A 24,056-nucleotide genomic window follows, 5' to 3' on the forward strand; every position below is an offset into this window, starting at 1 on the left:
GCAATGTTTTAAGCTTGGACTAAATTCACTTTGCACAGGGCAAGGCTTCGCTGCACAGGGCAAGGCAAGATAGAAAGACAATAAACCCAGATACATACTATGTTGCACAAGCTTAAATCCATATGGAATTTAAACTGTGATCTGGCTCAAATCCTCACTTTCTCAGCATCCAGTACCCAGCTCCTACACTGTGAAATTCTGATGGCTAGAAGCATGCCATGATTGTTATTAAATGATTCAGGAACATTATCTAAATAGTACAGTGGAAACAAGTGTGCAGGAGCAGGTACATTAACAAGAGAACTTAGCTGGAGAATCTAGAAAAAGTGCCTCTTGACACTGTGCTTAATTCTGAACCACTAATCACAAGGCTATATTCAATTTCAGGTACTCGTTGGCCTTAAAATGTCAGAGAGAAATTATTTTTTATAGCCCTCATACAAGAATAATTACTATACCAAAATATAGGAACACTCATACTTGTTGTCTAAATAAATCAAATGCCTGTGAAATCTCTTTATTTAAGAAGAGATAGGAAGGGCTGGGAAGGAAAGGCTGCAATCCCTTCCTCTTTGATTGTTCTGAAAAAGAGTGTAAAAGAATTTTATATCTGGGTTTAATAAGTCCCTATACAAAGATAAGACTCTTATGCTTGTTCCAGTGAACACATTCATGCTGAAAGGAGAAAATTCAGAAGAATGAGCCCTGTTCATTGTCTGTTGTGACTAATGCCTTTAATTTCCTTCCACTCTGATGAAAGAACCAACAAAAAGGACAGTAAATCTGGGCTCTGTTCTAGGCTGTGACATTTACCTAGGCCTGTGTGTGGCTTTGGCCAGAGTATCCCTTACTGTGCTCAGAGTCAGCTGGGAACGCAGCTTGCACTAAGTGTCTTTAAGGGCAAGGCGATGCCTGTGAAGGATACTGAGTATTTTACACACCCTGAGAAACTGTCCCTCTGACCAAGCACTGCAGTGACCTCTGTCAATCAGCTGCCTGCCTGCCCAGGTTTTCTGGCCTGCAGGCACCACAACAATCCCCCATTCACAGGTGCAGGAAGATGGTTCCCAGCACTGAGCTGACATGACATTGGTCAGGCAGGTTCAGTAATTATGATGAATCAGCCTCACAGAGGGAGCAGTTTTTGTGACTGGATGCTATGAGAAAGCCAAGCATCACTCCCCTTGTGCTGACACAGCTCCATCAGTAGCATGCTTCAGGATGCAGGTGGAGTTTATTCCCCCAAAGAAGGAGAGAATACGGAAGAACCAAGGACACGACCTGTTCCTCCTCATCAACCTATGTGCTCAGAGAATGAGCTGATCTGAAGCCATTTTCATCCTGTCTGAATTTGCCTAGGGACAGGGCATAACTATTTCTCTTAGAAAAAGAAATTATACTCCTCACTGGCAGATTTTCTCTGTAGAACAGATGTTCCTGCACTGATCTGTGCCTTACTTTGAGGCTTATTCCTCTAAATCTTCCTGTATTTCACCTCAATTCAAGTAATACTCACTCTTAAATGCCATTAGCCACATGAACTTTTTCCAGCATCTCACTCTGTACCTATGCAAGTCAAAGGAGCACATAACTAGGCTGTGGAAGAATGTGGATCTGCTGTGTACAACACTATCCCCATTGCTGGGATACTTTGTTGGCTATAACACAATTTTCACAAGGGTTGCATAATATTTTTTCATGTGTACTCTTGCAGATACTCGATTGACAGGAGCAGTGATCCAGGACGGTTCTTTTACGTTGACATAACATCAGGAGCACTGATGACTGCAAGACCTCTTGACCGGGAGGACATTTCTTGGCACAACATCACAGTGTTGGCCATGGAGCTGAGTAAGGAGAATGCAGACTGTACATAGAGATACATAGAGATACAGTAGACAAAGCAGGCTGAGAGACCTGAATTCAAAGTTCACATATTGTTATGCACTGAGTGGGAAGACACATTAAGTGAATTGCTGCTCTGACATCAACAAGCAAATGCTGCATTTTATTTATTTTTTATGTTCATATTCATAGGGTGGTGGGAGGCGTAAAGCATGTCAATTAAAGGCAGAGTCCTTCTTTTTCAATTCATTAGCATCCCAGGGATTTATTTAAAACTCTTTCTGATGTGTTTCTGGCAGAGTCCTCTCACTTCAGAAGGGCTAGGCAGCTAGAGCAAATACTGCAAAGGCTGCACAGCTGCTATAGCTCCCAGTCCTGCCTGGGAGGATTGAGTGGTGCAGGGACTGGTAGGCAGCAGTGATCCTACACTGCTAGGTCACTAGTTGAAATCTGCTCTGGCTCAGCAGCAAGTAAATGACATCGCCATCTGCTTGCTACATAAATAATTTGGGCCAGAGTGCTTTGGGATCTTTGAGTATGCTGAACTCATTATGCTTTTGGGTTTTACAATGAGCTAAAATTCAGCTCCAGATTCATCTGTGTTGATATTTTTCAAGGCTGTGAGAAGGAGATGTTCATTTCATAGTGTCAGTATGAAAAATTTAGCTGAGTTTGAAACACTCACAAATGTGAGCTTCATAAAGGAACTTCTGATACATAGGCAAATAAAAGGTTCACTTAGTCTTCACCTGAAATTCCTTCAATTCACATAGCTTTTGCTCAGGATCTCAGTTCATCTCTGAGGAACAGAAGCTTTTCTGCAGCTTGGTAGCAATAGCTGAGTCATTCTTTGTGTCTCAGAAACTTCTAGGCTGTGCCAGAGATATGGGCCACTTGGAGAGAAGCAAAGTTTCAACAAGCTTCCCCAAGTTGCAATTGGCCAGCTTGAAAGCAGGGGGATTATTTCACAAGAGTTGGAGTTACTCTGCCACATATTTTCAGGCTGTTCCAGCACATTATGGCTTTCTGTGCCCTTTTAAGTAGTGAGAGGGGTTGAGACAATGGGATTTCACCCCCATCTATTTTGACACTACTTTTATTTTCAGCCACCAATGGCCATTGCAATTCCATGAGTCTGTAAAAGCTGCCCCTGTAGCAGCGCTTGAGAGAGAGAGCAGTAGGAAGGCGTGTCTTCCTTCCGTTCCCTTTCCATCAATCCTCTGTGAGTTTTGCTCTGTACATGTGCAGCACAATATTTTAATTTAATCACTAGTTTCAAAAATGTCTTAGCTGTGCGCTTCTGAAGGCCCCTAGTGGTAAAGGTTAGATCAATTAGAGTGTAAATGCAGGTATTCGTCTGCCACAACACCAGGTGTGTTAGCAAGATGTGTGTATGCATATGTGGGAAGCTGAAGGATTACATTATAAATTAGGGAGAAACAACATCTTTTGGGTGTTATCTCAATGACACAATGTGACACATGTTGTGGAATACAGTACACTGAACATTTAAGAAAATTCCAGAGTGCATGTAAACTCTATTGTTTAGATTAATATATCATTTCTTGCTATAAAGGGAGATATATTTGGAGATAAATGTACAAAGCTTTACATATAGAAAGAAGATGAGAATATTAATACTAAAGAATTTTCTTCATTTTTGCACTACTAGTGGTCCCTTAATATTTCTTTTCTTTCTGATTACAGTTCCACTTTATCATTAAATAAGGGGGGAAAATTATGATTTGAGGCAGACAAGCACAGTAAGAAAAACAAATTATTTTGCAGCCACTTAGTCTGGAATTTGTGAAGATATGTGAAAAGATGTAAGGATTTACTGTCAAAGAAAGCTAATGCACCAGTGGGACAGAAACATCACAAATGATGTCATGCAGAATGTAAAATTTTCATTGCAATTTTAAGCTTCACTGAAAGCTTTTCTGTACAATTTCATGTGTTATTACATTTTAAACCCCTCTGTACAAAGTATCAAAGACTTGACACTATTTTTGAGTTCAAGGAACATAAATTCTGAGCAAAAGCATATCTGAACTGGAGATAGAATCTGCCATTTTTGACAAGTTTTAAATAACAAGTCTATCCTTAAAACAGTATCTTCCTAATTCATGCCACCAGTAGGGAGGCTCAACAAACAGTATTGCCCTGTTGAAGGACAATAGAAAAAACAAAAGGGGGCATTGTCTAATATGTTTGTTGTAGAAATATTTCATTGGACTGAACTAGGTTGAAGTCTTTTACAGAGTTGTTTTTTTTGTAAAATATGTGATTACATGGGAAGCCAGGCTAGAAAGAGAGCAGCATTTGCAGCTTCACTCTGAGTCACACAATACCCAAGTCACCAAGTCACAGTTCCTGATGCAAAAATGTGATTTAACACAAGCTAGTAGTGGAAAACCTGCTTTACCTCTTGAGCAGCGTGAGGAGGAGGCTCTTCCCCTCCCCATATATTGCTTTCTTTACATTAAACTTCTTCTTCCAGATAACCCCTCACAGGTGGGCAGCGTCTCTGTGACGGTGAAAGTCCTGGATGTGAACGATAACGCACCAGAGTTTGCAAGATTTTATGAAGCTTTTGTTTGTGAAAATGCCAAAGCAGGCCAGGTAAGAAATGCTCGTAACACCAGGGGTTGGGAAGGGCATGGTATCCTACATGGAGGCAGCATGCCAGGAAGGGTGAGTGTTGGAAAGAGGGCTCAGCTACTCACACATTTCATCTGAGCTCTTATCAGCAGCCATCTGTGCTTCATTCCAAAGGCAAGCATATCATACTGGAAGGAGCATCACATATAGCAGCTCTTTTGTTTCTCCCACATTTCTTTTATTTTCCCAAAGTAAATTTTAGGCTCACTGTGCAATACATTTTCTAGCTAAAATAAAGCCTTCCCTTAGGCATGTGCCAGCAGGCAAACAGCCAGTGTGTCCTGTAGCAGCATCAAAGAGAGGAGAAGTGTTATGAGCAGTGCCACGGAATCAGCCCAGGCCACGTGTGACAGACAAGGCTTACTACTAAATTTTTAAGAGCCTTAAACACACCTGGACTTACGGGAGCTGGACATAACTTACTGCATCAGGTTCAAGGGGGTGCCAAGCAGAATATGTTCTGCTGTGAACTGGAGATGTCAAAAGCAACACAAGACTTCCCACTGCACACACTCTAAACCAGCACCTTCAAGCAAGCAGCAAAGATTCTGCTCCTCTCCCTTCCAAAACCCCATCAAAGCCCTTGAACAAGGTAACCAGTGCCAGAGACAGACATGATATCTCTCTCACTGGGCCTGCTGCAAGCTCTGCCACTGATCATTTTTGGGGAGCCACTTCTTCTCCACCACCAGGGTCTGTGGTGGGGACTGGAGCCTCCTAATGCAAAGCTGTCTAGCTTAAATAGCATTTAAACACATAGACACACCTCTCATGATCTGTGAAGGAAAAATTATGCAAGTAGTATCACTGTGTGTTTGCTGAAGCTTCTCCCAGCTGTGAAGCAGAATGAAATAGCTGCTCACTGCTGGGGTAACTGTCCTTACAACTATCATATATAGGATATTTTCATCTCACCAATTTGCAGAGATTCTTCATAAAATAGGCAATAGAAATCATTGCCTAAAGCTTTTTTCCTGGTTTTGAACGGTAAATGTCCTAAGTAATAAGTTAAGTTCAATATTATTATGCATGCTAATCTGGACTACTTCCTTCAGCAGAGAACACTAAATTCTATTGCCACACTTTAAAACGTCCTGAAATCAGTTTTAGGGTGGCAATATTTGCCTTTGAATCCCAAAATAACTTTAAAGTTAAAAAAATCCTGGTGAAGATTTATTCCTTGTCTGAAAATATGCCAGAATGTTTATTCAGACAGTGCTCATTGTGCTTCAAGCTGCTAGACCTACTTTACAAAGCCTCTATAAGTGAAGTAACAAATCTCTTTCTGGATTTAGCATTGTCTTAGTTTTTTAGTTTGGTATTATTTATTGCATATGCAGAGTTTCTGCATGGTTGGCTTTTCTCTGATTTCCACTGACATCTTGGGAAGAATTTTATTGATTAAAAACTAAAAGAGTGGCGAAATAATCAACCTGAAGTCATTTTCTACCTGCATAATGAAGCTGAAAGCATGAGCTTTCTTACAAGCTCTCTAGTGCACAATGAATCTTCTGAAAAACCTGGGCCCTCAAAAGACAAAAAAATAATGCAAGAGAAGATAGGGATGCATGAGAGGAAAGTATCTGTTATTTGAGTTAAACTGACTATCTCCTCCTTTGTTTAAAAGTGATGTGTATGACCACAGCAAAATCTTTTCTGTTCTTGAGAGAAGACTGTACCTCTGGAAGACAATTTTGTTCAAATGCTCCAGTTGCATATATTTGAAGATATAAAGTGCATGTTATCTGTTTGTTTATATTATGAATATTTTGCTTCTCACCTGTTTCTACTTTTTTTCTTGTATTCTCTAGCTGATTCAGACAGTGAGTGCCATCGACAGGGATGACCCGCAGGAGGGTCAGCACTTCTACTACAGCCTGGCTCCAGAGGCAGCGAACAACCCCAACTTTACTCTAAGGGACAATCAAGGTAATCAGAGTGGACACAGACAGTTAGCTACTCTAATTTTTAATGCCTGAGTTGGACTTGAGAAGCTGTGACTTACAGTGGGTGATAAGACAGCCATTTCAAATAATACCAAGTGACACCTGCTCCTTAAAGGCAATAAAAAAATGACATATTAATTAATACACTTGAAGGTTATATGATATTTTCTTCCCTATAAATATTCTCTAGCAATAGTCCCCCTTTTCTTTTTCGAGGAAATGTGCCAGTGTTTTGTGCAAATTCAGATCTTTTGGTCAGGCTGCAGGCATCTCAGATTATCGGAGTGGAAACTGCATTTGCTCAAAAGGAGATGCTTAAAGGTAGGATAGTAACTGGAACTAGAAGAAAAATCTGAAGGGAATTACATTGCTCTTTTTTGTACTCTTCATATTTTCTGCCAGGCACTGAAAAAGGGAAGGTTTTTGTACTGTTCCAGTCTTTTCCCCCAAGCACTTTTTTTCTTTCTCCTTGCACATCCTCATTTCCCTAGAGAAAAAGGGAAGTAGGGAGGACTCGCAAAGCCTTAGGGAGGTAACTTGGTGTACAGCTAAAGGTCTTTGTAAGATGACCTAAGTAGAAACTGAAACACCAGTGGGAAGACTCATGGCAAATCACTGGCATTTGAACATTCTAACCAGTGGAATTTGATTCTTTTGGGAAAGCTTTGGTGGATTCGGAGCCGGCAGGAAAATCCTGCCATAGCAGGCCTTTGTGTGTCTGCTGTGGATCACTGATCTCCATGGGCAGACAAGGTCTAAAATCTGGTCCACACCAGCCTTCATTAGGAAAGAGGGATGACCTTGAGTGACCTGGTGCAGAGTTTTGAAAGTCAGTATTGAGGGGCTGGGTTTCAGTACGAGTTTAGTGTGTTAAGTACCACAAATCAGCAAGCAATTCCAGAATAAATGGGGAGAAAGACTGGCCACCTGCAGCATCTATGGCCAGCCTCCAAGCCTAGCCTTGCCCCCACACATGCCTACTTGTCACATTTACTTCCATAAGCCCCTATCTGAGCCTCTCCAGGCATATGGAAAAGCAACAGAAAGCCTTAAAAAGAATCCCATGCCTTCACTAACCAAACATGTCTTAAAACATGCTACTTGCAGTTGGAGCCCTCCTCCACAGCATGCTAATGCTCTTTAATCCCAAAGCATCCCAAAGAATTTTTTTGTAAAGTGTCCCTGCAGCCTCCCCACACAATTTCTTGCATTTTTATCCCCTTTTTCTCTCCCTGTATTTTTCACTTGTGAGTATATATTGCCAAAATAAATGAAAAAATATAACAAAACTATTGCTAAAGCATTTGGCAAAGCAAGCTTATTTCATCCTCAAGGCATTGTTCTAAAAAAAGAAACTCGCAAAACTCCCAGCATCAGATGCACTTTTTCTGTCTAAGGCCATACTTGCAATAATTTATAGTGACAGCAGTGACTGAATGGCTGTGCCTCCCACTCTGTATAAAATACCAGTTTTAGTTTTACATATGTATGTATGTATGTATGTATATATATATATCAGAAGAAGTTTAGGGTACTGTTAGTTACTAATTTGAAATAAAAATGGCAAGTATCAAACCACTGACTATTTGAATGATCCAGCTAGTATAAGAAGAATATTAAGCTATTAGAGAGCATCCAAAGGAGGGCTGTGAGGATGGTGAAGGGTTTGAGGGGAAGCTGTATGGGTGCAGCTGGGGTCACTTGGTCTGTTCAGCCTGGAGGAGACTGAGTCTGTAATTTCCTTGTGAGGGGAAGCAGGGGGTCAGGTACTGATCTCTTCTCTGTGGTGACCAGTGACAGGACTCGACAAAGCAGCATGAAACTGAGTCAGGGGAGGTTTAAGTTGAATATGAGGTAGACATTTTTCACCCAGAGGCTGTATGAGCACTGGAAAGGCTCCCCAGGGAAGTGGTGAAAGCACCAAACCTGTCTCAGTTCAAGAAGCATTTGGGAAAAGCTCTCAGCACAGTGTGACTCTTGAGGTATCCTGTGCAGGACCAGGAGTTGGACTCAATTATCCTGATGGGTCCCTTACAACTCAGCATATTTTATGATTCTATGATTAAGGGTTTATTTACTGCCTCAGCAATTTGGAGTGCAGTAGTCATTTCAGTAAAAGTAATTTATGCTTATATTTTCATCTAGGGGCCACTAAGAACTATATAAATCATGTAACTTGGGCACAGAGGGGGTAACTATACTGTTTGTCACAGGGTGGCTAGCCAAGAAACAGAATGCACTTTGCTAGTCACAGCCTGTGCCCATAAACACGAGACAGGAATGCTTCCCAGGCTGTGGGAAGGCACTGTTAAGATTAGCAATTGTGCTGATTACTTGGTTGTCCAATATAGCAGTAAGAGAAACTGCAAGACATGTAGCCTTCTTGGCAACAATTAAAACCTTGATTTATACTGAGCAACAGATAGATCACAGTTTGCATTCTGATGAGCTGTTTTACATATTTTTTTGGCCCTTGTAATTTTAGTCTCTGAGAACTTCTTCAGTCTATTCATTCTTTGCATATCTTCTTCAGCAGACAGAGAAATGCTATTGTTCTGCTTTATAGATGGGGATCTGGGGCAAGGAGAAATTAAGCTACTTACACGCTGGGTTCTCTTTGAGTTCAGTAAAATCAGTGAGAAATAGACATGTTAAGTAGCTGCAATGACCTGAGCACAAATGGCTTCTCAAGGCCTTATAGGATAAATGTGATGAAGGGAATTGAGCTGGAGTCTCCCTTCTTTTCGGTGTCGGCTGCATGGCATTGTCAAGCCATCCTCCTTCCACCTTCTTCCAAGTGAGACTACTCTGGGAAAAAGTTAGAGAGGCTTGCTGTAAGAATGAACAACAAAATAAGCTAACTGCACTTCCAGATTAAACTCTGAGCTGATCTTCTGTTGAGCCTTAATCACTGCCTTCCATCTTTAGTAACCAGGAACTATTGAAGAGAGAAGCCTTTTTTAATGGTGCAGGATCAGATTGGTCATACCCTGACCAGGTCTGTCACTGGAAGCCTCTGACAGTCCTTCACAACACAATTAAATTTGTCCTAGAAAAATTTTTAGTTATTTCTGCCTTCCTTAAAACTGTGGTCTACTTCACGCATGTAAGCAGTGAGCTGAAAATCCTCAAGGAAAAGTGTGACTCTTTCCCCAACCCAGTCGTGTCTAGATTGACTGCTTCCTTGTGTTCTTTCTCCCACTGCTGGCAGAATCTTTCTTTATATTATTCCTAACTCTTCATAATTATTACAATCAGTTTTTAAAGCCTAAAAGAATTATCAGGTTAATTATCCCCAGCTCTTCTGCAGGTGCATGCAGAAAGAAACCAAGCCTTTCTTGTGAGAAGAGCAGTGCTTAGCTCTGATCTCAAGGTTGGGACCCACACAGTGGTTAATTCCCTTGACCTCTCCAGAGAGGTACATCATTTCCAGTGAGATGGAAAACTGCAGGAAGATGGTGCTCCATGGCTTGTTCTCACAACCACACGAAGACACCAGCCTGCACACCTGTGGGAAGTTCAGTTTTCACACAAATGTGGAACCAGCCATGCTGCAATCTTCAGCATCTCTGCTCAGTGTTGGAGCTAAGTGCTGCCATCCAGCCCTCTACAAGCCAAAGGTGCTGTGTTGGAAGCTGGGAGGAAAAATATTAGGCATTCTTATTGTGCCTACTCTTATTTTTTTTTTAATATAATAGGGCTCTCATGTCCTCACAAGCCCTCTTCTCTTGATGGCTGGGGCTTAGCAGATATCAAATTTGGAATAAAATTGTGTATTCAAGTTTCTGCCATACTGCATCACATTCCAGCATGTCCTTCGCACGTCAAATCACATTGGCTTTTGATGAGTCACACAAGAAGCTTTGGCACCAATGTATTTCAGTTGCAGAGTAACAGGTAGAACAATTATTTAGGGATGATTTGGATGCCTGCCTAGTACAAAGCAAAATGAAACAAAAGGCCTGAAATGTAATGCTGGAAGTTACAAAAAGAATTTAATCACCAAGAACATTTAAGACCTGGATGATACGGTCAGCCCATCACAGCAGAAGATATATATCTTTCAATATTAGATTATAGAAATGTGGTTTTGGCCTGAAAAAAGAATGATTAAAAACCCTTGAGATCTCTCACTAGCTGAGCTTGCACAGCTTCTGTCAGGTTCACTGCCTGTGACTTCTACGGGCAAAGTTTGACCAGCTCAGAAAAACTAATTTTTTTCCCCTCACAAAGAGAAATTTTACATGAAATGAAGGTTTGCTGTCACCTGAATAGAAGTTGTGACTTCTATTGTAAGTCAGTTTAAAGAAAGTGAATCTTTCACCCAGGAAAGAGAAAAACAACCAAATTACTACAGTTAGGGCGACTCAAGTATTTTCATTGAAATAGCATAAATGCAGGCACTTTGCCACTTTCTGCCTTTGGGCTGCTTTTCCTCATGCCATCACTGACCCAGTGATGAAACAGGTGTGGAGCACATATAGAGAGCACATAAACAGCCCAAGGGAGAGAAAGCACTTGTATGTGCCCCAGGAGAGAGAAGAGAAAGGTTTGAGCAAGCAAGGGCTCCTGTCCACAGCACTCCCTTTGCCCAGGAGCTGTGGGAGGCACAGGGTACTGCTCTCTGATGAGTTTTGGGACACATTCCTGAATCACAGAGTTATTTAGATCAGAAAAGGCCTCCAAAATCATTGGGTCCAACTGTTAATCTAATGCTGCCAAGTCCACCACTAAACCATGGTCCTAAGTGCCCCATCTACACATCTTTTGATTGTCTCCAGGGATGGTGACTCAAACTCTTCTCTGGACAGCCTTTTCCAGTGCCTGATCATCCATTCAGTGAGGATATTTTTCCTAATATCCAAGCCTCCCCTGGCACAACTTGAGGCTGTTTCCTCTTGTCCTATTTCTTGTTCCTAGGAAGAGACCTACCTATGTCTGTCCATACCCACTGCACATACGCAGAGCTGCATTGCATATCAAAGGTGAAATCAATAAACACTGACACATAATTAGTTTTAAGAAACTTTTGAATTTCATCTGGCACATGGTGGTTTTTTCTTAAAGCTCTTGGGATGACATGATTTAACAAGACACTACAATTTCACTATATATTTGCATGCAGACATGCAGCACACTTCAGAATTTTATGCTTTCAGAGTAAAAGCTTGAAATGTCATTGATGTGCAAGAAAAAAGACCCTGGGATTCTTTTTAAAAACATGTCACAAATTTAAATTAATCTCATAAACTGTGGAACCTGACATCTCAATACTTAGGTGCACTCTCTGATGCTATGAGATTTGCAGCACAGAGTTTGTAATTTGGTTTAGTTTAAGTCTAGGAGACAAATCTGGCTAGTCTAGCTTGAGCTTGCCTATATTCCATAGCTGGCTGTATATGACGATCCTGATTTCCCTTCAAAAAGCCATCAAATCATTTTTGGTGTCCAGACTACAGTAGGTAATATAGCTGAATTTATCTGCATGTAACCTGAGTTTCTACACTGAAAAAAAATCACCTAATATTTAAATCTTAGCAGTGAATGGACAGAGAAATAATAAGGAAATTTAACACTTCTATGTTAATATTTTAGGTTTTTTCACAGTCTACTTGTGATCAGAAGGTTTCTTACCATTTCCAGGTAGCAGTCCCATTGTGTCAATCCACCTGAGAACAGCTGATCAGCATCCTGCATTTTCAAACATAGCAAATGTTCCTTGGTAACAACCTGGAGATGCAGATGGCCAGACTGTTTGACCTGTTCTGAACCAAGGGAATGGGAAACAAAACTAAGTAGTAAAAGAAACTGCATGAAGATATCTCCCAAAAAATGCCACAGCATGAGTGCACAGAATCAGAGCTTGTACGTCTGCCAGAAAAAAAAGTACCTGTGTTCCTCATTTATCTTTCCTGGCCCAAGCCTTGCAGACATGTTTGTAAGAAAGGACAATTTTCATGCAAGCTCCTTTAGACTCATTGGAGAGCCAGATCTCATTGGAGACATTCAATCTTGCCCTTTCCAATAGGCTCAAAGTCATCACTGACAAAATCAACACTCATCTCCAAAGTTTTGCTTTGGCATCCTGAGATGGGAATTGAGAACAGCTTCCTGAATCCACTTTCCATTTCTTTTTCACCTTTTCTTCCCACCTTTTTTTTATTATGAAAATTTATGCACAATCTGAGGAATTTGAGGGAGAAGATAGACAGGAATTCAAATGCCACTGGTTAATTTTGACATTAAAAAAAAACCATGTTGAATATGAAGGAAAAAGCCCCAAAGGTAGGAATTTCCCTTGAAGTGGCCAACAGCAACTGGCTGTTAGGTCACTCTTTTACTATTTTTGTCAGCAGCATCATTTTGATTCCTTTTGATTTAAGTTTTTATTAAAAAACAGGCAGTGACACTAAATGAAGCAGAATGGTCAAATGAAAGCAGAATAATTCTGACAATAATGACATGAAGCATCCTGACTTTTTTCTGACAGAAGTACTACTGAAATTGCATGTATTTCACAGAAAAAATGTTTAGTTGTGAATTTTCAACTCACTGCTGCTTTAGGATAGCAAGCTGGATTTTTTCCTTTGTCTCCTTGTTGCCTCAAGCAGATAACCCTGCCATGTATCAAAAACAGAGTGCCAAACCAAAAAAAGAGTGCCGTAACATATCCACAAAGGTTACATGCCAGCATCTCCAACATGGTGGCAGCATCTGAGATCTAGAAAAGCTGCTGAGCATAAGCAAACAGGGACAACAAGTTGCCTTCAACTGTTCATTTCTGTCTTGCCCTCTGAAAGCTCTCTTCACTAAATCTGAACACTGTGAGTTTGCCCTGGGCACTTTATATCAGAAGGGTTAAAGGCAGGTCCTAAGGTGTATATGCCTCTCAGGTTTGAATCTATGGCCTGAGAAGATACTGGAACAGGGGAAGCTGAGGCAAAATGATTAGTGATGAACTGACTAAAAAAAAAATGAAGAAGAGGAGAGAAGAAAAAAATGGATGTGGGTCTAGGGCTGATTTCTTTAACATTTTTTCTCTGCTGAATGTATTTGCTCTGCACATAAGCTCTTCTCTCTGTATATTTCCTGTTTATTTCCTGCCCATAGACAATACAGCGTGGATTTTGACAAGGCGCTCTGGCTTCAGACAACACGAGCAGAACACCTTTTACCTGCCCATCCTGATCAGCGACAACGGGCGCCCGGTGCTGAGCAGCACGGGCACGCTGACCGTGCACGTGTGCAGCTGCGATGAGGAGGGCATGGTGATGTCCTGCAACGCCGAGGCCTACGTCCTCCCTGTCAGCCTGAGCCGAGGGGCACTCATTGCCATCCTCGCCTGCATCTTTGTCCTGCTAGGTAAAGCCTTCACTTCTTCTTGGGAGGGACGGACTTTTCTGTTCTGATCCACCAAAGGTGTAGGACCCAAAGACACACATCTACGTATATGTGTATACATAGGCACATGCATTCCTAAAGGGCCAAATCAAGGACCCGATGGTGTAGTCAGCTGCCTATGGCTTCAGGCTCTGGACTGTAGGAATGGGAGAAAACTATAGCCTGCAAATATTTCTGCCAGATGCCTAAAGTGCTAGGGTGTCTGATATGGCCATGCTTTCCTGCAAAGATATGGCAGTGGGAAGTATTGAGAGCTGTGGATTGGGGCAGGTTAGTTTCTCATCCTGCTCCACAGGAAACAGTAGTGGTAAACCCGGTTCCTTTTCTTGTCTTTTGGAGAGAGATGTCCCCACCCCCATCCTTTTTACCTTGAGACTCTACATTTAAATGGTGCCTGTGCTGTAGTAAAGGGCCTGAGCATCTTGCATGAGTTCTGTCTCCATAATTAAATTTCATGCTTTCCTTGCCCAGACATCCTATGTCCCCTGTTAGCTGTTGGTATCAAAAGAACTTCAGTTCCCTTGTTCACTCTCTCAAATCATGCGATACCTAGTTCAAAACACACATTCCCTGAAATTTCAGGGGACCCAGTTTGAGGAACAGTGTAGTAAGATACAGGAAAAATTCTTTAAAAGTGCCTCAATTCTGGCTCTTCAAAGGAGCCTAGATACCTCAGTTCAAAATTTCAGTATCCAAAATATTTGCTGAGTTCTAACTCTGGAAATAGTCACCAAGTGATGGCACATATTCAGTATCAAAGGGCTCTGGTGCCTGTATGACCATTTTTTCCCTTGCTAAAAAGCACAGCGAGGGAAAGGAGCACCAGCACTGCAGCACTGTAGGAGGCTTGCAGATAAACAACTCGTTACAGCAGACCAAGGGACAAGCTCTGAATTTCGCTGTGTAGGCAGACATATCACTGTGGTGCCTTAGGACCATCCATCTCTGTCATATGCAGTGACCAGCCCAAGAGACATCCCCAAAGCAGGCTGAAAAATCCACCCGCAGAGCAGAAAACAAAATATCTCTGTGGCACTATGGTGCTGCAGATAAACTGCTACTGACCTCTGAGCTGGCTAGCTTTAAAGTGGCAAGCACCACTGGATATATATGTCCTAGGTTAAGAATTCAAGAGTTAAGAATTCAGATGACAAAGGGCACAGATTAGCAGCACCTCAAGCTACCAATTTTGACTAGGTAGTGAGAGATTTCTACACCTCTCAGCTGGCAAACACCACAGCTCTTTAAATCCAAGGAGCTAGTTGGGCTCACCCAGGGGAAAGTAGGGCAGAGGAAAGTCTGAAGCCCTGGCAAGATCTGCCTCCTTGCTGACAGCCCCATGTCTTGCTTGGCTCCCTCAGTGTTGGTGCTCCTCATCCTCTCCATGCGGCGCCAGCGGAAGCAGCCGTACATCATCGACGAGGAGGAGAACATCCACGAAAACATCGTCAGGTATGATGATGAGGGTGGCGGGGAGGAGGACACGGAGGCCTTTGACATCGCTGCCATGTGGAACCCGCGGGAGGCCCAGCTGGTGGTGAAGAACCGGCAGGACATGCTCCCTGAAATAGAGAGCCTCTCCCGATACGTGCCTCAGGCCTGCATCATGGACAACAACGTCCACAACTACGTGCTTGCCAAGCTGTACGAAGCTGACATGGACCTGTGGGCGCCTCCCTTCGACTCCCTGCAGACCTACATGTTTGAAGGGAACGGCTCGGTGGCGGAGTCGCTCAGCTCCTTACAGTCCGTGACGACAGACTCAGACCAGAGCTACGACTACCTGACGGACTGGGGGCCGCGCTTCAAGAAGCTGGCCGAGATGTACGGGGCCACAGACAGCAGCGGGGCTCTGTGGTAACAGACAAGGAATGGCAGAGGGCTTTCCATGTGAAACGGTGTCCGGTTCGGTCCATTCTCATCAGATGCTTCCATGGACATGGGTGAGGCCTCATAAAAAAATAGCAATACAGTGCTTGGATGAGAATGGGAAGGAGGGTGCGAATGAAGGTCTCTCTGGATCAGCTTTACTCAGTTAAACTAAGTCACATTTTTGAAACTATGAGAAACGGAAGGAAGGAAGCTTTTTCCTGGTTCTTACAGCAAAATTGGAGAGCTTCACACCTGGAATATGGCATTGCTCTCTCTCTCTCTCTCTCTCTCTCTCTCTCTCTCTCTCTTCCTTTCTCTCCCCTTTGTACACGGCAGCTTACTGAGCTCTATACATCAGGGTTCAAAGATCTGTAAACTCCAACTGAAATTGCCACCACAGACAAGTTGCTTCTCACTGGTCATTTTTTTTCCCATTAAAACAGAAAAGAATTGCTTGCTAACAAGAGAAAAAAATCTGCAAAGCAGAAAATTGAAACTGGAATCTCAGAGGGCTCCTTGTAAACTAAACTCCTCCCTCTGTTGCTAACAGAGTTCTTTTTTAATCCTTTAGAAACAAGGCTGAGGTTGGGGGGTTTTTTCCCATGTGACTGAGAGGGCTGGGGAAGAGGCTTTGAATTTCTGCTCTAGTTTAATGGCTGATCTGTGAGTTATTGGCGTTAACACTAATCCATCTCCTATCGAGTTTGTGTAAATTTATTCTTGACTCTTTAAAACCATGACTCTCTAAACTGCTCAGAACAAAACCAGAAAATCTGCCTCTTTTTGCACTGTAGATGTCTCTTCCATGTGCCAAATGTGAAGATTAGATTCTACCAATGAAAGCCAAATAAATTTTAAAATAAGAAAAAGCTATATTTGGTAACTACATGGGTTAGATGGGCTTTCCTAATCTGTGTGAGGTCAATCCAAGGGATGTTTACATACTGTAGATAACCTACTTGAACAAATGCAGTATTATAGACCAATAAATGGATGTAAGAAAATTACATGTATAAGTTTTGTATATTTGTTAATTTTGGTAATAAATATGATGTACTGCATACAGTACAGTACCTTAGCACCTCTTTTAATAAAAGTTAAACAGAAGGGAAAGTCTGATGGAAATTTATTGACTGCTTTGCACACAGCAGTTAGTGCTTATCTGCAGCTTTACATGCCTTGAGCATCAAGAAAAAAATGGTTCATCAGCATCATGTCAAGGAGACAAGGCTTCAGTTTGCAGAATCGAGCAGATTGTCTGCTTCTTTTATCACTGTTCACTTGGACATTGCCCCTAGCAGTGAATCAGCCCAAGTACAGCCCACCAGACTAGCTACTTTTCTAATCAAATCATGCTGAAGTCAAAACAGTCTTGCCTGATATTTTTGAAACACTAAGGCTGGGGCATTGATACATCTGGAAACCAGTTACACAGCCCTGATAGAGTCTCATGCCTTCAGAGACATGACAGACTAAGATAAAATGTCTATTTATTCTTACTCTGCAGTCAGTTTTGCACCTGGATCCTCTCTCGTTTGCATGTATAAATGAGAAGAGCTAGGGAAATTACACTAACACAAGTTTCATGGAAAGTGACAAAAGGCCTCTGAAAGCAGAACAGTCTGCAATGGAATTTGCAGGTTTATTTCTTTCTATGGACTTTATACACCTCCAATTGCCCAGAAAGTAGATATGCACACAACCACTCAGTCACCACACTTTACTATGGGCATGCTGTACTCAGTTCCTGTTGCAAATGTGCACAAAACATTGCAGTCTCTACTTTGCCTAACCTTAGGTTATACCAATTTTAAGACAGGAGCCTTGTTTCCATAGACTCACACAAAGTCATGCATCCACCAAGGAAAAACGGTTTTAGTGACTTCTTGCTTGCTAATCTGATGTGATGAAAATCTGGACCTTCATAATATGTCAAGGGTTCTGCTTATGACCTGAACATGCTTTACACCATGCAAAAAGATCACTGACAACTATTTGATAGTGATTTTTTTACTCATACCATAGCACTCACTCTCACATGTCATATTGATTTTAAAACATTAAACTAAAACTGCAGCCATCATGCTCACAGAAGTCATGTAAAGGACACAAAGCTGCTGATGAAAGTCTAAGAGCTTCCTTGCCTTCTGTCACCAGTGATACCACAGAACACAGGAGGACATCTATTCCACCACTTCCCTGTCTGATCTAAACATTAGTTTTACATATTTTAAGCAGATTCCTCTTTCTCCTTAAAGCCCTTGCTGTTAAAGCTTTCTAGGCAGTCTTCCACAACATCAGAATACTCATTGCTGAAAGCCTTCCAGGGGAGGTATAAGGCATGTACCCCTTGCAGCCATACAAGCCTGCAACACACATAGATGCTCCACAGAGCTATGATTTGGTATTTTCAGACCATTACTGTCTCTCCCAGTAGTCACAGTCTACTGTAACAAAAAAGCCTCAAGGTTGTTTTTCATATCTTGATTCCATCATAGTTTAAATTTCCTATTGTAGGCAGAGTGGGAGAATGGGGCCTAAAAGTACAGTCCAGCATCATATTGCCTTCAACCTTCTGCATTGACTGAGAGTTTTCTCAGCACAAGCTGCCTCACGGGTCTGTTTTGACTCCACAGAAGCCCCCAGAAGTGGTCTCTGCAAGACAGGCAGTGCAGCAGCCAGGAGCAGTTTCCCAGGCTGTGTTTCCCCCAGTGCGGGAAGACCAGCAGCCCTCTTGCTAGGGGCTTGCACTCATGCCACAGGGGAATTCATAACCCACCTTCCTAAGCTGCATGTCAGCTTTAGGCTCTCTGATTGTCCTCAGGTTGGCCTCAACTTGTGATCACAGTCAATAGCTGCACAGCTTGATGTTGTGACACTTACCAGCTGGTGTTTAGTAGGCACTTGGCAGCCTGGCACTTTTTTTTTTCTGTTTTATGGAACAGGTGACAGTGTTTCTGCAGTCTGTGAAATCTCTGTGCCAACAACCAATGCTTGCATCTATTAAACTACCACAAACAAAACAGAAGAACCCCCTGGTTTTCCTGATGATATATGAAAAAGATCAATTTTCAGGCACATCAGGGCTCAGTAGGCCCAGAGTAGAAGAGGAGTGAAGACTCCAAGCCCAAAGGAAATGTGAGGTGCTGTCGGTGAAACAAGCACTCTGGTCACACAGGTCCTCAGCCTCCTGCTCAAGGGCAGGCGTGGCAGTGTGCATGAACATTTGCAGCACTACATAAAACCTGCTTATGGTTTACAGCCAGGGAGTTCAGCCTGCCATGGTGGAGGGACTGGGCTTTGCCACACCACCAGACACCTCCAAGGGACAGCCCCAGTTCTGCACAGCACCCACTCTATCCACTACCCTGGTGTAAGGGCAGAAATGTCAGAGGGCCAGGACAAGGTCCTACATGCCTTCACCAGTGTCCAGCCCATTTGTGCTCCAAGGTTGGTCTGAGTGCACAGAGCTTTTACCACTATTCATTTTGGTTTGTTCCTCTGATGACGTTTTTTCCACAGCTGCCAGTTCTCAGGGGAAAACAAAAGGACTTGCCTTGCATGCAAGTTATTTTATTAATTTCAGTCACTTAAAAACTGAGCATAAGGGCTAAGCAATCCATCTCAACTCTCTCTGTCTAGCAAACAGACAAAGAGTGATTCATTCTCCCCATCCTGGCCATCTGTATGATGCTATGGCCCCCTGCAGCTGTATGCTTCTCAGTTACTGTCCTGGCCTCTAGGGATGCATCCCTGCTGCTCAGTCTGGCTCTAGGCATGACATTCCCAAGCCCTCTGCTCTACATTTGGTTTTACAAGTGGCCATGGACAAACAATATAGTCTGTGATGTTTTCCTTAACTTTTCCTACCACCCATCTCTGTCTTGTCTTGATGGATTGTATGACCTGCCGCTTTTATCCTGCACTGGTCATCACACCTAGGCTCTGAGTAGCAGTGTTCTTTAAACCATCTGTCAAGGACTCCACATCTCTTCAAAGCAAAATACAGAACTCAAGAATGCATGAAAAGAGTTAACATCATTGTTTCTAGAGTAAATTTTCTAGCAACGCTGCCTTTCATTTGCTGCTGCATTTCCCATTTATCCAGCTTTATTAGGCCCCTCTTGATTTTGCCATTGCTCCTCCAGCTTTTATTGCTCTTAATTATTATCAATACCATCATATTGTTGCTTAAAATTTCCTTTTAGACCATTCATTAAAGGCAATAGTGACACAAATCCTTGGGGAACCCGGAAGTTATATTTTGGTCACCTTGAAATATGATTTATTAGCCTATGCCGTTATTTTCCCTTGATGCAGCTTTCACATAGCACAAGCTAGAACCTGAGATCTGAGCACAGCTCCCAGGAACCATCAAATTCGAGGGATGGATGTGTCCCAGAAGTCTGTTCTGCATATGCATATGCACCACACCACTTACTTGTCCTGGCCATGAGTAAAAGAAAGGAGGCATATAAAAGAGGCACAAGTGATATCGTACAGATTCCAGAAAATTTCTGACCTGGACAAATTCAAAGTTGAGGAGATTCAGTTGCTTTTGTGTTTGTGCTGCCAGGCTCTACTTATTAATAATAATAGAATAATAAGATCACCTTGGTTTACGCCAGCTTAGCTCTCAGTTAGATCTAACTCAGGAGAGAAGGTGGGCTCAATAACAGGTGAGGATGGCATGTGAGGAAATCTCTACTGTTGCAAGCTAGTTATGTTGCTGCTCTCCTTCCTCCTGTGTGTCAGGGTGAGAGACAGCCCATTCCATCCTGCTCAAAGGAATAGCCTTTAATGTACTGTCTCCACATGAAGCTGGTGTAAACAGACAGTGGGTCTGTCCAAGACATCCTAATTTGTGCCTGCTGAGATGTGCAGCACTCAGAAGAGGAGCTGTGTTTCAGTCAGTTGTGCCCTGTCTCCCTCACACCAATCCATATGGCATCAGAGAGCTCCAAGACAGCCACTGCTGCAAAACAGCTGTATCACCTAAGGGATTTGTTCTCCTGCATAAAGGTCAGTGATTTGCCTCTCATTTGGGATGTAATGCAGTAATAATCTGTATCAGTGCATCCTGTTGAAACAGACAGGAAAATTAACAGACAGCGGTGAAACTGAGGTGGAGTCAGAGCTGTGATCCTAGGAAAGCAGTAGGAGCTGGGGAATCTCACTGTCAAAGCAAGACTTCAAGGACAGATTTTCTGTTTTGCTTTCTTCTATCAACCTTCTGAATACCTTGCCCACATTGACACACAAGATATTTTGCTGTTGACCTCAGAGGTGGCACATCAGGCCTCCTGCATCACTGACTTGAGCAGAAGCAGCAGTGCAATGTTGATACTGTATTTCCCAAGAGACATTAGAGTAATATGGTGGAGGAGGTAGAAGAGAGTCATTTCACAATGACTTTAAAAAATCATGTGATTTTTTTTTTAAGAGCTGATGTAAGAGACAATACACGGTCTGAATATCATTTTCAGACCTCATTTGTTATTAAGCTCACCATTAGGGAATAGACCTCTTGGGAAATATGAATTTTCAAATGCACCTCTTAATATCTCTAGGCTGGTTCTGTGAGGCCTAATCCTATAATTTTTTTACCAAAGGTTCATGAGCTACACCTTAATACTAGAGGCAGAAGCTCTTGCCATGCCACATAAAATCAGTAACTATAATAATGACAACAGCTATCATAATGGGGGTCAGATTTTGCTTCTGCTTTGTAGGAAGAGTGAAGGTTACATGACTCAAGGGAATTTAGGAAGCTGAATCCCTAGTTAAAGGATTAGTAGTTCCAGATGTTCCAAGAAGTATTAAAAGCTGGGCTGGATGGAGGTCTGAGGAACCAGTCAAAGGTGTCCCTGCCCATGGGAGAGGTACTGAAATTAGATGATCTATATGTTCCCTTCCAGCCCAGACTATTCTGCGATTCTATGATGATTCTGTGGTTCTTTCTACTATGGGTAAATCAAAGTGCAATGTGATCCTCCTCAGCATCACAGTACCATGATGAATGCTGAACAGAGGATTTGGTCTTTTCTACCGTATCTAGGAAAAGAAAAATATGGCAAACTTTTCTTTCAAGTAGTGGTGCTAACACATGATGGGTTATTTCGCATTTTAATTTTATTTTTTTGTAGATTATTCATGGGGCTTGTCAAAGGGACACAACCTGTCCAGCAAAGTCATTTCTTTATGAAGCTCAACTAAATATTCTGTAAGATCATAGGTATCACAGGTGGAAAAAGTAGAAAAAAAATTAGGTAGAAAGCAATCAAAGTCTTTTTAATGAAATCATAAACAGAGCCTCAGCCTGCATATGACTTGTTCTAACCCCAGGGCAGCCTGCTGGTTACAAAAATTCTTGTTTACTTTCAGCTTAGAGGCATATTCTCAAAAAGAAAATGAATCAGTTGAGGTATGTACTTTCAACAGCCTCAGTCTTGTTGACTGACCATGATCTTGCGTTTGAGACGTGCACTAGAAGGAAGGAAAAAAGTGCATATTCTGCCTATACACTATGCTCTTGTCCTGAGATTGTAGAGTGTTTTGAAAATTCTGCTACAGAATAATCCAGGCTGTTTTACAGACAAATAAATGGGAACACAGAGAAGTTCAAAAGATTATGATGATTTCAAAAGAAATCATTGTAGAAATGGTGACCTGTCCCAACAGTCTGCTGATCTAAACAGAATTCCTCCTGAAACTTAGTAAATTATGCCTATGGCATAGGTGACAGGTGGGCAATAGAATTTTGAGCTATAGCTTAGGTGCATAAATAAACAAATAGTTTTTATAGTGGGACTAAATATAGTCCCACGACAGAAAAATTATCTCTGCTACTAATCCAAGGGAATTTCACTTCATGATTTCTGTATATTTTAACCTATCATTTACCATTCAGCCCACTGTCCAACCACTAAAGAAATCAAAAGTCAATGTTCCAATTACAACTCAAAACAGATGAGTAGGATAAAAATGTCTGAAAGCTCTAATTAAATCTTATCATCCAGAGTTAATTGTAAAGTGTTTTCCCAGACTGTTAGAGCAGTGAACAAGCACAACATAAATTATGTGTAATTCTGAGTAATTACAGATGATGTTAGCATTTTTGAAACATCACTCACAGTGAGAGTTCCAAACTGACCGATTTATAAGCACTGTGCCTCCTTCGTCTTCTCTGAGAAATTCCATCCACCTCATGGTTCTGCTTGATAAATGAATAGCACATTCAAAGATGTGGTAAACTGCTGGCTTTGCTTAGAACAAGACCAAATTAAATAAGCATTTTCTGTCAGCAGTTTCTGATAAGGTATAGTCTCAGTGCCTCGCCAGCCCTGACTTCATTTGCAGCTTGGTGCAAGAAAAACCAGTGTCAGTCAAGACAACAGCTCCATCCCCCGGGCGGAGTTAGAATCTGTAAGCCCCTTGCAGCAGCCACCCCAAAAACATCTCTGGTGAAGGAGAAAGGAAGACTGAAAACCTTCCCTGGGATCCCAGTACCATGTTTTCATACCTGGGCTCACAGAAAGCAAGGCATCTGCCACCAGCACTTTGGTGAACAGCCATAATAACCCTGTGTAAGCCACAGAGGGCCCAATGTGCTTTCCCAGCTCATCACTAACAGCCAACACCAAGGGACTACAGGACTTGAGGTGTGGTTTTGACTCTGATATTGGTGCTACATGTAGGTCAGGAAAATTTTCATAGTCTATCTGTACTGTGGCTTTCCACTTAGACTACCACAGGGGTAACTGTCTCTGCTACTCGCTCTAAAGTCACATAACAACATGAAAAATTTTGGTATTTATCTAAGCAGACTTCCAAGCATTTTTGAGCCCGAGGCACATGCTAGATAGGATATAAAGCTGCATATTTCTTTTCAAAAAGCACATACCCTTCTAGCTCTGGGAAAAGAAGAAAAGAAGGATGACTCACAAGCAGCAGATGTTGGTAGCATCTCTTAACACACTACTGGAAAACACTCAGAGGTTGAAGGGATGCATGCTCCCTTAAAGCCTACCTAGAATAGATTTGAACAAAATGCTGTGGCAAGCCAGATCCTAGATCATTCCCTTTGTCTCACTTTATCAGCTATAGTCACAATATTTTGCTTCTTTGTCAGACCTTCTCTCCAAAAACATCAAAGCACACAATAAACATGACTAACTAAAGCAGCACAGTATTCTTGATGTGTACAGTGGCTCTGTTATCAGTAGCCCTGGGAGAGTATTATTCTATTATTGTAATACCATTGCTAAAGAAAATCAGCTGAGTGTCTTGGTGAGCCCAGCAGGATTTGAGACCAATAATACAGCAGGTCCC

The 24,056-nt window shown here is 42.1% G+C and overlaps 1 protein-coding gene across 6 annotated transcripts in view; it reads left to right on the top strand.

The window, feature by feature from the left end:
• CDH20 (cadherin 20) overlaps positions 1 to 16,832 on the top strand; it is a 118,792-nt gene extending 101,960 nt beyond the window's left edge. For all 6 annotated transcript variants that reach the window (XM_086899070.1, XM_086899077.1, XM_023919819.2 and 3 more), the window contains 5 exons: positions 1,715 to 1,851; positions 4,346 to 4,467; positions 6,318 to 6,435; positions 13,563 to 13,814; positions 15,215 to 16,832. In XM_086899070.1, coding sequence (XP_086755196.1) covers positions 1,715 to 1,851; positions 4,346 to 4,467; positions 6,318 to 6,435; positions 13,563 to 13,814; positions 15,215 to 15,714 — 1,129 coding nt within the window. In that variant the 3' untranslated portion in view covers positions 15,715 to 16,832. The remainder of the gene's footprint in view (positions 1 to 1,714; positions 1,852 to 4,345; positions 4,468 to 6,317; positions 6,436 to 13,562; positions 13,815 to 15,214) is intronic.
• Positions 16,833 to 24,056: the final 7,224 nt, after the last annotated feature.

The sequence above is a fragment of the Cyanistes caeruleus genome, chromosome 1 (genome assembly GCF_971803275.1).
Source record: "Cyanistes caeruleus chromosome 1, bCyaCae1.hap1.1, whole genome shotgun sequence".
In the NCBI taxonomy this organism is placed as follows: Eukaryota; Metazoa; Chordata; class Aves; order Passeriformes; family Paridae; genus Cyanistes; species Cyanistes caeruleus.